Raw genomic sequence first — 15,264 nt, 5'->3', positions numbered from 1 at the left:
CACGGTGATGAGGTGCTTGTTTGACGGAGGTGAGTGGCTGGCAGCTGAGGTACGGCGGATTCAGAGGGTCCTCATAACATAGGGTGTAGTCAGCCCCATGTTCTATTACCGACTAATAGACTGGTCGGCTTGACAAATATATGCGTCAGACTGAACTCGGTTCGCTTTTGTTTGAATCGGCCACCCCTGAGGGCATCGATGCTCCCGCGGCGGGATGCTCACAGGATATCGTTGCCAGGCGAAGTCGCAATTATCCTCCCTGCTGCTGAGCTGCGAAAACAAAGATATGTGCATATGCATGACTTGAAGCAAGTACTGATGGCCTGCCTGAGAAATCAAGACATACCGTGACTGAACAAGTAGAACTTGCAAGACGCAAGTCAACATTTGAACAGTCCGGGTCGATGGCGGCCGGAGGAAACGGGGCGTAACTCCGGACATGCACACGCGTTCCTGGGGGCGCTTTCCGAGCTTCGAGCTGGTCGTCTCCCTTCGTCTGCAGTCGTCCATCCATGCCATCCACCGACCCCCGCCTAGTGCTCGACTCGCCTCGCATCGCGGGGCTCAGCGACGTGCCTGAGGACAGCCCGCTCACACCCAGCGCACGTTCCCCGTACTTCCACCATGCCGTAACGGGCTCGGCCACGACCTTCAAGCCCGCAGGGAGCACGACCAGCCTCTCCAGCTCAGGCGCGCCTTCAAGAACATCCTCGGCTGCGGGCCAGCGTACGCCATCTGGTCTCACACGGACGGGAACAGCACGGTCCGCGAGCGGGGACACGCTCAGTGGTGTGGCGACTCCGCGGAGACAGCGATCTGGGTCCCCGGCAACGGTGAAGGAGCGAGACCGAGACAAGGACGACAAGAGCGTGGTTGGGCGGGAGAGGGAGGGGCGCGAAGGAAAGAGTGCCAAGAGCGCAGCGCCGCCGCCGACGCACAGGATACGAAACACTCCCCACCTGCCGCACGCGAAGGATGTCGAACTCGCGCCTGCGACGCTCATGCACTGGAGTCGGGCCCCCGTATACGGGGCGATGCCGCTGCATGGTACGCGTGCTCATACAGTGACCCTCATCGACAATGTTGCATGGTTTTTCGGTGGGTGCGACGAGCGAGGGTGTTGGCGAGATGTGTTCTGCTTCAATACAGGTGTGTACTCGCGCATATAGATCTCCTCTGCACTCTGCACTCTGCGCTTGTGGCACGTCCCAGTCTCTGGGCAGGCCGAGGAATACTAGCACACACTGCGTGTATTTTCGATGCATGCTGGCTGTATCCAGTTACAAGGACGCTTCCATTCCACTCCCTCAGGTGGCGAGAAATGATGCTTCGTATCTCCGCGTTCCTATACTTGGAGACCGTGCCACTGACGCGCATGGATGCAGAGACGATGCAATGGACACATCCAGACGTTGTAGGCGAGATCCCTCCACCATGTCGCGCGCATACAGCGACACTCGTCGACCGCAAGATCGTCGTCTTCGGTGGCGGCGAAGGTCCCGCATACTACAACGAGGTGTACATCCTCGACACGGCCACGCGCAAATGGTCACACCCAGTTTTCCCAGAACACACGGTTCCGCCTCCACGACGCGCGCACACCTCCGTCCTCTACAAGAGTAAGCTCTGGATCTTCGGCGGCGGCAATGGCAGCACAGCGCTCAACGATGTCTGGACGCTTGACGTTAGTGGCCCCATGGAGAAGATGCGGTGGGAGCTAATCGAGACAAAGGGCAAGAAGCCGACTGCGCGAGGGTACCACACGGCCAACCTCATCGGCAATGTCATGGTCGTTGTCGGAGGAAGCGACGGGCGAGAGTGCTTTCATGACATTTGGTGTTTGAACCTTGGTGCGTGTCCTTTCCCATAGGACAAGATGACAACGACTTGACTTGCACTTGGCAGACACGCTTCTGTGGAGTGTTGTCAAGCTCGCCGAGACTCACAAGCGGCTCTCGCACACTGCAACGCAAGTCGGCTCATACCTCTTCATCTACGGCGGACATGACGGAGCGGCCTACATGTCTGACCTCCTGCTATTCAACCTTGGTGAGTAACCTTCCCTCACCTCGCATATCCTTTATGTCCCCATCACCAGACTGGCCATGCTGACTTGCAACACGTCGGACAGTATCATTACAATACGAACCCCGCACGATCGCTGGCCGACCGCCGTCCGCACGCGGATACCACGCCGCATGCCTTGCCGACAGCCGTGTATTCATCTTCGGCGGCTTCAACGGCCTCGAGGTGTTCGACGACGTGCACATTCTCGATCTTGCAGGCGCCGCTTACCTTCCGCAGGTCACCAGCTTCCGTATCGATGTCGAGTGATACCCCCACCGTCCGGGCTCGACATTTCCCCCTCCTTTTCGTTCTACTCCCCCTTCGCCTTCGCCTTCGCCTTCGCCTTCGCCTTCGCCTTCTCGTCCACACCTGTTCCCCCTCCCTCCTCCCTAGCTCGCTCGCCCGTTGGCGTCCTGCCTTCACCGGCGTGGGACCCGACGCGCGATGAGCCCTCCTCGCCTTCAGCGCGCGAAGCACAAGGTTCCGCGCCGCTTCCATCTCCCATTTCCCATTCCCCCGAGTCTCTCCGCTCCACGCTAACTTATACCGGTCACTGGTTTCCGGTCGGATGGTGGTATGCACCCTATTGGTAGTACGCGGCTCCGTAATCCGTGTTGTATCTGACACTCGCGCCCGCGGCGTCCGTGCGCATCTTGTATCGTCTAGTTTTGAGGTCCGGATCCATCAGAGTGGGTTGGTAGCGGTTGGGGACTGGGAGTGGAATGGGGCTGAGTACTGAGTAGTACTCGCTGCTAGTAATAATGGTTTCTTGTGTACGTAAGTAGGATGTTGCTTCTGCTGTGCTGCGCGGTTGTTGTATATATGGATCCATGCGCTCCTGATCCCGGGTCCGGGCCACATGAGAGACAGCGAAACAGCATTGCAGGAACGGATTCGCGACCGCACGTTGGGCGAGACCGACCACCATCTCCTCCACATCACCCCCTTCATATTAGCAGTCCCGGAGTCGACTTAATTTTCCTCCCAACCCTCCACGGACGCGACATGATGGCTCTCTGTGGCCTTTTAACCAAGGGTTCCCCAGCAAGCACAACTCGCGACCCGCCATATGCCATATTCTCAGGACAACGTTCCGACTGGGACGTACGTGTTCACGACAGACACGACGACTACCACCGCACTGCCGGTCTCACCTTTCTACACCACTACCCATGTGCCATCACCTGATCTGTCTGCGAGAGCATTCACCAAAGCACGCAGCGACAACATACCGAGCGCACTCAGAAACAATCATATACGGCTCTAGACGCCCGGTGTGCCGATTACATAGGCGCTTCCTCCATACTAAGTATTAAGTAGTTCCCTCTTCCTCCTCCCCGCCAGGATATCCGCGCCCGAGGAGCCTGCACAGCACGCGACTCCTGGCCAAGGACCCAAAACGCAGGACCACTCATTCCCCCACCGAACCTGGTTAGTAGTTACATGCTGCGCAATTGTCTTGGCAAGCCCCCCCTGCGCAGTGCGCCCACATCGTGCCCAGCCATACCCGGGATTTTGGTAACGGGTTCCGATCCTCGATTGACTCTGGGTCCCCGGTTGGGTTCGAGCCTCGAGGTCTCAGGTGCCTCGCTGGTGCCGTTGCCGTTGCCGATCACCGCCTCCTGGGACCTGGGGACCGGTCGGGTGTTAACCATCGCGCGTTGTTGGAGTTCAAGTAGAGACTCGCCGCCCCGGGCCCGGGCGGCTGGAGAGGCATGATGCATCCCTGCCTTCTGCGGCGGGGTCCGGGAAGGCTGTCCATTGGGACTCTGCGTAGGCATGTTGCAGACCCAAACCCGGCGTAGACGTATGTATGTGTTGCGCATGCGGTCTACTGTTCGGACATGGGTTGTGGTTACTATACAGTGCACTGTGATGCCAACAGACAAGTCGCAAGTCCACCGCACGTAGCTTCTTCTGAGGGGGACTACTTGGTACTCGAGGAAGGGAAGCGCGTAAGCGGCGGTCACTGGAGCTACGGTGCGACACAGTCCGCAGATGGGGGTGGGAGACGAGGACGGTCAGGCGAGCATGGCCGTGGTGAGCAGAGGGAAAGAGCAAGAGAGAAACACGGCAGACACGCAGGGTGCGGAGGCGTGCAGCAGCCAGCGGTCGAGACGTACGCATCCAAAGGGCCTGGTCCTCGTCGTTGGCGTTCAGGAGCGTAGTCACGAGAATTGCATCCATGACCCTTGGTCAACTCCTTGTTCTTGGCCCGCAGTAGGTAGCCAGGATCTGTGGTTGGTTCGACGGACTCAACAGCCAGGAGCGCGTGAGCCGGGGACAGGCAACAGGCGATGAGGCGGAGGGTTCCGAGTCGATCCTCGACATCACGAACAGGATGGAAGCTTTGAGACGGTGCGGCGTGGTCCCACAGCGCCCGTTAGCCTTGACATGCACACACAGCATGCACCGGTTGTAAGCAAGTAGATGTCGAGATGAGGACGCACCACTCCCACCCATGAATGATCAACAGACGACGGATCACCCGTGCGCGGGGAAGCGCGGCGCCGTAGCCTCGACGTCTTCGTGGAGACCCGGAGCATGGAGCTAACCACCCACGCGACCAACGCGCCGGGTCGCCATGTACGACTCCGACAGTGTTGTTCTGCTGCATCGCCAGTACTCAGTACTTGTCAGGTGGGAGATGACTGAGAGAGTAACGTGCACCGTGCTAGAACGGGTAACCACATGGGCTATGCGATCGTCATGGAGGTGTGGGATCGGCGTGTCTGCGTATTATGTTAGGGCTGTCTCCGCCGCGTGCACACATGTCACAGACTGATGTTCTCGACACGACTTACCGTCCGTCCGAGTCTGAAAAACGAATTCCTCCTGGAGACTCGGAGGCTGTAAGAGCAATTCTCCTAAAGTGGCTGCATGGGCGCGTCCAACGTTGACGGACGACATGTAACATCTGTCCACTACGACGTCCCGACGGCGAACGAGAACAGTTCCTGTTGATGGATCATGAGTCCATGATCCCGGAGGCCAAAGTTCACTCGCACGAGTCGTTCCTGGGACCGCCCGCCTTTGTTCGCAGTCAAGCTTGATTCCAAGGTTCAGCTTCAGGAACGTGACGGAGAGAAGGCTGCTGACGGGGGCATCGTCAGTGGATGGTCCTGGGAGGGACCCTGGCGACTGGGATATGAGGGGATAGTGTGCGGATCCCTTGTGCCGGGCTGATGCCTCCGGCAGTTGCAAACTGACGTCTCGAGGAGCGTGCAGCGTGGGCAGAGGACACGCGCGGGCAGTCTTCCCGGGGTGCGACCGAGGCGCGAGAGCGTTTTGCCCACGCCGCATCGGCATCCAATCGTCCACGAACAGTTTCTGTCAGTGGGAGAAACCCACATCGCCCATCAGCTCCACAACGCCTGCTTTGCTGCTTCGTGTTGGCCCTCGACCTGCGCACCGTGCACGCGTGTATGTTTTCTAGCAATTGGCGTCGTGGAGGAGCGCGCTGATGCGCTCGAGGAACTTAGTGCAAACATGAGCCGGTGGATCTGAGTCGGCTGGCAGTTTTGGATGACGAAGATGCAGAAGATTGCAGCAACCGACGACGACGACAGCCTACAGGAGGCCGGTGGTGGTCCCATCATCGCGATCACAACGAAAACAGACTGAGATTGAGAAGAGATGTTCAGGCGTCCGGGTCCCTGCCGGCGACACATGCCGCTGCAATGAATGCGTGCCTGGCGCCGTCGCGGCGGCTTCCTCTGAGCGTCGGCTGAGAATGAATCGCACCTCCTGATCCTGATGGGCTCGCGGCATGCTCGCGCGGTGAGCTCTTTCTGCGACACTGGCGGGGGCACGACGGGCAGCTCTCGACGACGCGGAGGCCAAGAGGCGAGTAGATACTTGTTGTCCCCCGTTGGCGGGCTGCAGACGGCAGGGATGGAGAGAGGAGATTGCCCTGGCGACGGGCCCTGTTCTGGACGATAACAGGCGTTGGTAGGGAGACTTGATCAGCCGGCTCGTACAGCGCGTTCGGACCAATCACCGAGGAGGCAGCGGCAGGCAGAGGCGGCAGGGCCCGCATATATATCTCCCCAAGTGCTTGGCTCTGCCCGCATCCTCTCTCTTTTCCCTCCCGCTCTTGTCTCTGCTTCGAGCTGTCGCTCGCTCTCCCTTCAGGCCGGTGCCTTGCTGTTCTCTCTAACGCGACCCGGGGTCGTTTCGTTTCCTTTCGAGCTCTCTGCATCCCACCTTCGCTCCTTCTTCCCTTGTCCGGTCGTCGTTTTTAAGACTGTAGCACCATGTACCCCAAGGCTATTCTCCTCGCTCTCCTTTCCGTCTCCCTGGGTGTCTCTGCCCATGGCAAGAACACTGGCAAGGCCTCTTCCTCTGCCCTCGCCGCCACTGCGGCCACCGATGCGACCTGCGCAGTGCGTTTCTTTCTTTCTCTTATCCTATTTTTGGGAGGATCGACGGCTGATCGCGCACTGTCACACAGACGGCTGCCGTCAAGACAGTAACTGTCACCGCTTCTGCGGCAGCCTCCTCCTCAACCGCTATCCTCGCCGCGAACCCCAACGCAGGCAAGGGTGGCAAGGGCTCCAGCAACACTGGCAAGGGCGGCGCCGCCACTGGCACCAAGGGCACCGGCAACACTGGCAAGGGCAACACTGGCTCTGGCGCAGCCGCGGCCTCCCAGGCTGCTGCTGCTGCTGCCGCCTCTTCCGCTGCTGCGGCCGCCGCGGCTTCTGCTTCTGCTGCTGCAAGCAAGGGCGGCAAGGGTGGCAACAACGGTGCGTCCCCTTCCTTTTTCTCTGCCTTCAAGACCTCCCCCTTACACCGTACGGCCCATCTACAGCCTCTGGTACCGGCGCGGCCGCAAACGCAGGCAACGCCGCCCAGACTTCGTTGACCGTCGACCCCAGCAATGTCTTCACGTTCACGCAGACGGGCCAGGAGACGCCTACCGCCGGCCAGGAGGCGTCGCTCACCTCGACGAACAACTTCATCAACTTCTGCCTGCTCTTCCCCGACAAGGCCAAGACGAACGGGCAGCAGATCACCGACGGTTCGTGCAACCAGACGCCGATGGGCGTCATCGCCGCGCAGAGCAAGATGCCGTCCGCCAAGTTCCAGAACCCGGTGAACGGCGGCACGATCGCCGCGAACCAGAACTTCACGATCCAGCTCGCTATCAACAACCTCGAGACGGGCCACTTCACGAACCCTGCCTCGACGTTCCACATGGCGCCCCAGGTCGTCAACGCCCAGGGCCTCATCAAGGGCCACTCGCACGTCGTCATCGAGAAGCTCACCTCGCTCGACCAGAAGACCCCCACGGACCCGACCAAGTTTGTCTTCTTCAAGGGCTTGAACGACGTTGCGACCAACGGCGTCCTCTCCACCGTCGTCGACGGCGGTCTCCCTGCTGGCACTTACCGTATTGCGACCATCAACTCGTCCGCGAACCACCAGCCCGCACTCGTCGCGGTCGCGCAGCGCGGAGCTCTCGATGACATGGCCTACGTGAGTCTCGCTGTCCACCTGAGTCTATGCGCGCGCATCTACTGACGACGTCGTTCCGTGCGTGTGTAGTTCACTGTCTCTGCGAACGGCGCCGCGGCCGCGGGCAACAACGCTGCGGGTGCTGCCGCTGGTACTGCTGCAGGCGCGACTGGCACCGCTGCGACTGGCAAGACCGGCGCCGCCGCAGGTACGGGCAAGACCGCCGCGAAGGGCAACAAGAACGCCGCCGCGGCTGCAGCAGCCGCTGGCAACCGCAAGACGGGCGCGAAGAACCGCCGCCGGTTCTAAGCGCGTCGTCCTTCTTCCCCCGTCGTCTACTCAGCCGTTCTCGTACGCACACGCCCCTTGCTAGAGTGTCGCACTCGTAACTTATTGCCCTTCGTTCGTCCTGTCATACAGTGCCCCCTCCTACCCCCCGTCCGGTACATGGTACTCCCCCCTGCATGTCTTTATCTCCCCCCGATAGCGTCGCCGGCTCTCCTCCGCCTCCGTCCGCCCACTTGCATTGGCTCTCTCTTTTCTTTCTTTGTTTTGCGCCCCCTCACCGTTCTCACGACAACACGCCTGTGGCGCAGCGATAGCTTTCATCTTAGCAGAGCAATAATACAGAGCAGATGGAAAACAGCCTGTGCCCGTGTGCGTCGTGCATCGTGCGAGAGACTCGACGTGGATGGTTCAGATCTCGTTGGTTGTGTGTGCTGTTGACAAGATGACAGTTACAGTTGAGACGATATCCGTGACATAGCAACGCGGCGGCCGCACTGCCCTGTCGAAACGATTTAGATGGCCGCTCGAGCCTGAGTCGAATCGGAAGACGTGTTTTTGTTCGAATGGAAAACAGACCCCCGCGCGCTATCGCCACCAACCGATCGCGGTCGCGAATGCGATGATGGTGATGTGCGCGCGACAGCCAGCCAATCGCCGCCGAGGACACAAGGTGGGTTCAGGAGGAGGGGTGAGGCCAATGACGACGCTCCGTCAGGCAGCGATCCGGACTAACGTTGGGGTAAGATATCATAATACATAATAATCCAGGATCATCTGACGGGGCGAGGGGATACCCGGGCTCGGGGAGCGCGGGAACGGGTAAGGGGCTCGTTCTACGACGGCTGCCATATCCGCGCGGGCGTTGAGTAACGTCGATCCTGCGAAGCTTCATAAAGTAAGCTCCATGCACTGTGGAGCAAGTTCAAGATTAGACTTGACAGCACCGTACACAGCTTGAAGGGTCCGTGCTGCGACCGCGACCGCGAACTCTTCTGTATTCACGTAACACCTCAAGTGCCTGCTCCACACATATTGGCCGTCCCCGCCGGTGCCGTGGGGGATCGACGCAATGCGACGTGCGACACGTTGCGATGGAGGGCTATTTTTGCAGCAGCCACTCTCGGGGAGGACGGCGGACATGAGGCTGGCTGATTATATATTATTTGACATAGTACACCGCGCTGATGGGGGGTGTTGACGGACAAAAATAGAGCTGCATGCTGCCTGACCACCGTGGACCCGAGTCCGTGGTTAAGGCGTAACGACAGGCTGAGGCCGGATGACACCTGTCTGATGCATCCTCTGATTCTCGACAGAGGCATAAAATGTCCCTGAGGCGTAGAAGCCACATTTCCCGCCTCGCGTTGATGGACGCCAGTCTCTTGCATCCCAAGATATAACGATACAACAGGAGAATCAGCACTCGTCGGCCAGCCGGCACACTAGAGGACACCTGGGGCGAACACCAACAAAAGACACAAGATACTGTAGTCACTTCAAATTCCTTTAATGCAAATTTAGCGTAAATGCACTTAATCTCGGTTCTCTCCCAGCCCGTCGGTCCGCTTGAATACTCTGCAGAGCTTTCCATACACGACACCAATTGTCGGGGAAACCGTTATTGGGTGCCTCTACCGTGAGGTTTGGGAAGAGGCTATCCAGGAACTCGGCCGTCCGCCACGCCTCCCGGTCACCCAGGCACCGGGCCGAGTACGCACTGCAGCTCACCTGCAGCGTCCGCAGGGGATGGTTGAAGTTCAGTGCGCGCAGCAGCTCTGAAGGCGGAGGATCGAAAGCGACCGTATCGAGAGAATGCATGCACAGGAACTCGAGCTTGGGGCAGTACCTGGCGAGGTGCACGAGCGCGGCGGGCGTGGCGGCCCTGCGGGCGTTCTGCTTGTAGAGGATGGTCGTAAACGAGAGCGAGCGAATCATGGGCCAGCTCTGGGCCATGTGGAGGATCATCTCGTTCGTGACGACGACCTCAGGCACCTCAGACCTGAGCGTGAAGCGCTCGAGGACCAGGCCCAAGAGGGGCGCGAGGACATCTGAGACAACTTGGCCCATGGGCGAGGTGCGTTGAACCTTGGTGCCACGGTATTCAGAGTCGGGGACGGTGTAGTGGAGCCGCAGCGAGCGCAAGGATCCGACGAACTTCAGCAGGACTCGGGAGAGGCGGTGGACTGCGGCGCTGCGAGGCTCCAAGTGTGCGTCGACTGCTTGGACGGTCTTCAGACTGAGATCGGCCAGGTTCGGGGCGCGGAGATGTGTGAGTAGGGCGGTGAGGTCGGTGTAGGTTCCTACGACATCAAGGTCCTTCAAGGAGCCCGTGTCAATTCGTTCCGTCAGAGTGGTGAAGTCTCGGAGGTCTGCCTTGAAAGAGACGAGCGGAATGGTGGAAAGGATCTTGATCAGCTCTGTGGGGTCAACATCGATGTGGCCTTCCAACAAGAGCTCGCGCATGCTGGAGATGTTCAGGAGGGCCTCGAGCTGGAGGAGCTCCCTTTGCGACACATAGATGCGCATTCTGCGCAGCGATGGAGCAGAGCGTGACAACTCCACGAAGAGTCTTTGCACCTGCTTCGGCGAGGTTTCCCAGTGGAGGTAGAGATGAAGATCTTCCAGAGAGGACGGGATCAAGCGAAGTAGCAGCCCCTTGGTTATAGGTTCTTCGATCCAATACAACGACAACAAGGCGGGAAGAAACGTCCTGCCCCCGCTGACACAAAATACGCGTCGCAGAAGCATGAGGTCGTCCCGCGAGAGCAAACGCATAAAAAAAGTCTGGTCCACGTGCAGGCGGCGGATCCTCGGACCACATCGGAGCATACTCTGCCTCTGGGCGCCGTTGCGACGCAAGGCACTGCACTTCCACTTGATCTAGCAGTTCAGTCCGAATTGAGAACCATCAAACAACGGATTCCAACCAATAGGAGAGACTCACCCAAGCGCGTACATACGCATTGACAGAACGTATGCGCGAGTCTGGCTCATCGTGGAGAATAATTCTGCACAGGTCCCCCAACCACCATTCGCCCCTATTGCCCCATCGCACTCTACTCCTCCACAGCACTCGGGAGGCGGGTTCAGTCCATGCCCGACACACGAGCGCGCTGTGAACGCACGTTTGCTGGTCGCGCTTGACCTGGAGGTCGAGCATGTCGAAGATCATAATGAGGACGTCGTATTCGAAGAGTGCGCGATGAGCATATTGGGCGATTCTTGGGGGAGCGTTCCTCCACACGGCCAGACTGACTAAGACTCGGTTTATCAGTGAATGTCCTCCACAGGACAACGTAGACACGCACAAGGGGACAAGCGGAACATGCCAATGGATTTCTGCCTGTATATGTCGACTCAAGTGACTCTAGCGAAACCGGCTATGTATCACCGGGACTGACAAGGGCACCGACGGTGGTGGTGGATGTGCAGGAATGAACTTTAGTGACAGGAGTCGGTGCCAAAGATGGCGACGTCAGCGGCACCGCTTTATGCCTTCTACTTATGGCGTCTTTCCACTTACTACTTCAGAGAGTTGAGCATCTTGTCACGCCCCATTCATGCACTGTCCATATATGAATTGCCGCAGGCGAAGCACTGACCTATTCGATACAGCTTGTGCTCACATCCACCCGGTGACGACATCTCGGCATGGGTAACAACCAGCCGAGGATTGTTCAACGCGCTCACCACGCACTCTTCGAGCAGCGTCGGTGCACCATGCAATAGGCCCGGGATAATCAGCCAGGGTGAAAAGGAGAAGGCTACATCAAGAGGACGCTTGCGGCGAACAATCCACATGAGGGCGCGCCAAATATTCACATCAAATCCCTTCACCACGTTTCCAAACGCAGTTCTTCCACCGGGCGTCGCGTCGCCTGAATGATCCGCAGAGCATGCCACACGGTGGCCCAGCTATATCCGCCATCATGGGTGAACCAATCGAAGCCCTCCTCGCACGTCTTCACCGCGAGGTATGGGAAGAGACTGTCCAGAAACTCGGCCGTCCACCAGCTCGTCCAGCACGAGTCCACCTGGTTCATCTGCCGCAGCGTCCGCAGGGGATGGTCTCGTGCGCGCAACGACTGTAAGTGGCTCGGAGGCGGGGGGACGAACTGGCGCGCATAGAGCTGCACGCGGAGGAACTGGAGCTCGGGGCAATGTTTGGCGAGGTGCACGAGCGCGGCGGGGGTGGGGATGAGAGCGGACTCGCAGGGGTAGATCATGAGCGAGAGCCAGCGGAGTGTCGGCCAGCCCCGGGCGAGCTGGAGGATGTGTTCGTCGGTGAGTGACACCCGCACCTGGGACTTCAACGTGAAGCGTTCGAGATCGAGGCGGCCGAAGAGCGGTGCGAGTACATCGGGGACGAGGGCGATGGGTGAGGGATTCGCAGAGAGCCGCACGCTGGCGAATACTTTCTGGTAGTTGAGCTGCAGGGAGCGCAGAGTGAGCGCGAACCTGAGCAGCGTCTGGGAGAGATGCTGGTGTGTGGTCTCATCGAAGTGCGCGTCGACAATGTTGAGATTGAGGCCGATTGTTTTGAGATTCGGAGCGCGAAGGTGCATTAATAGGGCGGTGAGGTCGGCGCAGGTTCCTACACCGTGAAGTTCCTTCAGGGAGCCCCCGTTAATCGCTCCCATCCAAGTGCCGAAATCTCGGATGTTTGCTTCGAAAGAAACCAGCGGAAGGCTGGAGAGGATCTTGCTGAGCTCCGTGGGACCGACAGAGATGTCGCCTTTCAGCGAAAGCTCGCGCATGCTGGAAATGTTGAGGAGGGGCTCAAGAAGGAACAGCTCCGATTTCCACGCGTAGATGCGAACACTGCGCAACGACGGGGCAGATTTCGACAAGCCCATGAGCATTTGATGCACCTGCTTCAACGAGGTGTCCGAGTCGAGGACCAACTCGAGCTCTTGCAGAGAGGACGGCACCAAGCGGAGCAGCAGTGCCTTCGTTAAGGGACCCTCGACCCAGGACAATGAGAGCAGGGCCGGGAGGAATGTCGTTCCGTGGCTCATGGAGAGCACACGTTGCAGAAGCCGGAGTTCGGCCTGCGAGGGCTGGAGCATCTGGGTGATGCGCAGGTCGCGGACCCTCGCACCACAGCGGAGTAAGCTTTCCCTCTGGGCGTCGTTGCGACGCAAGCCACCAGACTTGAAGATCTAGCGTTCCGAATCGAGTATTAGCGAGCGAAGGTCATCCAGAAGCGGCGCACGCGCATACCTTGTTCATGGCAGAACCTCTTCGAACCGTGCCTGGCCCTTCCGCGTGTTGGAGGAGAACGGTGCAAAGTTCCCGCAACCTCCATCTGGTACCGTTCCACAGCACTCGGGAGGCGGGTTCAGTCCATGCCCGACAGACGCGTGCGCTGCGAGCACACGTTGCCCGGTCGCGCTGGTCCTGGAGGTCGAGCATGTCGAAAATCATACTGAGAACGTCGTATTCGAAGAGTGCGTGGTGAGCATGTTGGGTGATCCTTGGGGGAGCGGCTCGAACGTCCTTCTTCACGGCCAGACTGACTGATGTTTGTTCAGTTCAGTGAATGACACCAACACAACAACCGATACATACGTACAGGGGAACAGGACGGCGGTTCTCTCTGGAAAAGCGGACATGCTGCGCATGCGCATGGCTGTGTTCTCCCTCGACAGTCGATATGCAGAATTCTGAAGGTCGGGCGTGGATAGTAGTAGTACCTAGTCGGTCCTGTATACGTCGACAGTCTGAGAGCCTTCTGAGCATATCGACTCTCAGCGAGACTGGCTATGTTGAAGGGGCGACTAGGGCACCGAGGCTGTTCCAGGATGTGTGTGAAAGAGCTTCAGAAGCAAGATGGGAACAATCAGAAGTGACGCTTCTTCTGGCATGCCTTCTATGTACTTACTCCGCACGGCCTCACAGTCTGATAGACCGTCGGACGAGCCCGATGATTAATGCTTGCCTGTGTTGTCCTTCTCATTGACAGCTGAGGATTACAGACGGGTTCTTCCAGACATCCTGTTCATCGACGGAATGCAAGCAGCAAAGCTGGAGATGGCCGAAGTTGGTCAAGGAACAGCTCGGAGGTTGAGAAACCTCATCAGTGGGAACGATAGTCCTTGTAGTCCGATTCGACGCGGTGGACATCTGGGCTGGAGCAATGCAGAGGGTGTCGGCCGTGGACGTCGTCGTCGACGTCAATGAGTTGACAACCGTGAAGTTAGCGCCGTCGCCCGTCTCCGGGGAGCTCAGGGCGCTCTGATCCTGTTCCCGCGTACCTTCAGCTTGAAGCCTGCCATGGCCACTGGCAGGTCGATCCTGCTGTTAGGAAGTACTGAATGACCTCTGTAAAATCCAGCTGGGTTCGCTTTGGGAAGCTACCTACTTGGTTGAGCACGACGAGAAGTGTACACATGGATCAATGTACGTGCTCGTCGGAAGTCTCGCGATCTGATTCACTGACTCAATTACTGCAGGTACTTATTTGCTCAGTGAATGGACCAGAAGTTCAAGCATGACCAATTGATGGATATCGACTGAGAACATCACGCGGTCCTCAGCGAGTCAACTACAGCTTTCGTGAATTCTTCGTGAATGTCGGATGTCTCCTGGGAGGAGGAGTCCAGCCCTGTAAGCACGTTCGTACGAGCCCATACTGAGGCTCGAAGAATGACTCGCTGCTCGAGAGGTAGATGACTACGGTGCGTAGGATCAGATGATGCGTGCGTGGGAGGCTAACAGTCGTCGACACCGCTTGAATATTGGTCCCCCATTTCGAGCTGCCATCGAATTTCAGAATATCATATGAACGGCAATCCAGATCTGGAGGCAATTCACAACGACGCCTGCGCGGAGATTTGCACACCAACATACTCGGGCCGCGACCATATGGCCCACGGAGGACGAGCAACGCAACTCTACGTCTTGCATCTCGGACCCAGAACTCCAGACTGAGGATTAGTCTTGGCAGGTATATCGATGGTCTTGTGTTGCACGTACTCATGCGCAGCTGTACAATAAGGCCGCGCGGATCCTTGGATTCCTCGTGTCGAACTCCGAGGGTTGCTTCCAAGAACAAGGGGCTAATACACGAATATGGGCAAGAGAGTCGAGACGGAGAGGTCGCCCACCTGAACAAACACGACACAAACAAACACAGTCCGAGGCTCTCCCTCCTCGCCGACGATCGGATGCTCGACAACTCTCTCACCGACGCAGGAGTTCGCGACAACAAACGTCTCGTAGAGACTCGGACCTGCAGGCTGAGCCTCACTGGTATGTGCGGCTGACGATTTCCATCGACTTGAGTCTTGCTATCGACTGGCCGCCCTACGAAACTCCGCTGATTATCGCGCGGTCATCCACCACAAGAAGCGGCCAGAAGCAGCTGGCCCTTGCCTTACGCCTTTCTTGGCAAGAGCGCCCAGGACCCGAACAAAAGCCCAAAGCGTTCCTTGTTCGCCTTCTGCG

At 58.5% G+C, this 15,264-nt stretch overlaps 6 protein-coding genes across 6 annotated transcripts; 2 read left to right on the top strand and 4 right to left on the bottom strand.

Moving 5' to 3' along the window:
* The first annotated feature begins 480 nt into the window (after nucleotides 1-480).
* L226DRAFT_356599 (galactose oxidase) lies at nucleotides 481-2,492 on the top strand. The gene is made up of 4 exons (XM_067674190.1): nucleotides 481-1,149; nucleotides 1,386-1,850; nucleotides 1,906-2,049; nucleotides 2,132-2,492. Exons 1-4 carry the CDS (start codon nucleotides 513-515, stop codon nucleotides 2,332-2,334), a joined length of 1,449 nt encoding a protein of 482 aa, XP_067537556.1. The 5' UTR covers nucleotides 481-512; the 3' UTR covers nucleotides 2,335-2,492.
* Nucleotides 2,493-3,072, bottom strand: L226DRAFT_356600 (uncharacterized protein). The gene has a single exon (XM_067674191.1). It carries the CDS (start codon nucleotides 2,993-2,995, stop codon nucleotides 2,651-2,653), a length of 345 nt encoding a protein of 114 aa, XP_067537555.1. The 5' UTR covers nucleotides 2,996-3,072; the 3' UTR covers nucleotides 2,493-2,650.
* Nucleotides 3,073-4,435: 1,363 nt separating this feature from the next.
* Nucleotides 4,436-5,541, bottom strand: L226DRAFT_356484 (uncharacterized protein). Its single transcript, XM_067674189.1, has 3 exons — nucleotides 5,076-5,541; nucleotides 4,872-5,024; nucleotides 4,436-4,799 (listed from the first exon to the last, which is right to left on the bottom strand). Exons 1-3 carry the CDS (start codon nucleotides 5,374-5,376, stop codon nucleotides 4,618-4,620), a joined length of 636 nt encoding a protein of 211 aa, XP_067537554.1. The 5' UTR covers nucleotides 5,377-5,541; the 3' UTR covers nucleotides 4,436-4,617.
* Nucleotides 5,542-6,166: 625 nt separating this feature from the next.
* On the top strand, nucleotides 6,167-7,862 carry L226DRAFT_356389 (uncharacterized protein). The gene is made up of 4 exons (XM_067674188.1): nucleotides 6,167-6,452; nucleotides 6,521-6,815; nucleotides 6,881-7,548; nucleotides 7,618-7,862. The coding sequence occupies exons 1-4, from the start codon at nucleotides 6,324-6,326 to the stop codon at nucleotides 7,834-7,836; spliced, it is 1,311 nt and encodes a 436-aa protein (XP_067537553.1). The 5' UTR covers nucleotides 6,167-6,323; the 3' UTR covers nucleotides 7,837-7,862.
* A 2,709-nt stretch (nucleotides 7,863-10,571) lies between these two features.
* On the bottom strand, nucleotides 10,572-11,238 carry L226DRAFT_611371 (uncharacterized protein; the record flags this gene model as incomplete). The annotated part of the gene is made up of 3 exons (XM_067686280.1): nucleotides 11,124-11,238; nucleotides 10,760-11,066; nucleotides 10,572-10,695 (listed from the first exon to the last, which is right to left on the bottom strand). Coding segments are annotated over exons 2-3 (351 nt in total), but the record flags the coding sequence as incomplete, so codon positions are not given.
* Nucleotides 11,239-11,648: 410 nt separating this feature from the next.
* Nucleotides 11,649-13,445, bottom strand: L226DRAFT_569202 (uncharacterized protein; the record flags this gene model as incomplete). The annotated part of the gene is made up of 3 exons (XM_067684272.1): nucleotides 11,649-12,977; nucleotides 13,039-13,334; nucleotides 13,391-13,445. 3 exons carry the CDS (start codon nucleotides 13,443-13,445, stop codon nucleotides 11,649-11,651), a joined length of 1,680 nt encoding a protein of 559 aa, XP_067537551.1.
* Nucleotides 13,446-15,264: the final 1,819 nt, after the last annotated feature.

The sequence above is a fragment of the Lentinus tigrinus genome (assembly GCF_003813185.1).
Source record: "Lentinus tigrinus ALCF2SS1-7 unplaced genomic scaffold L226scaffold_7, whole genome shotgun sequence".
NCBI lineage: Eukaryota > Fungi > Basidiomycota > Agaricomycetes > Polyporales > Polyporaceae > Lentinus > Lentinus tigrinus.
Note: the sequence above shows the minus strand (reverse complement) of the source record. Positions and strands in the feature narration are given on the sequence as shown.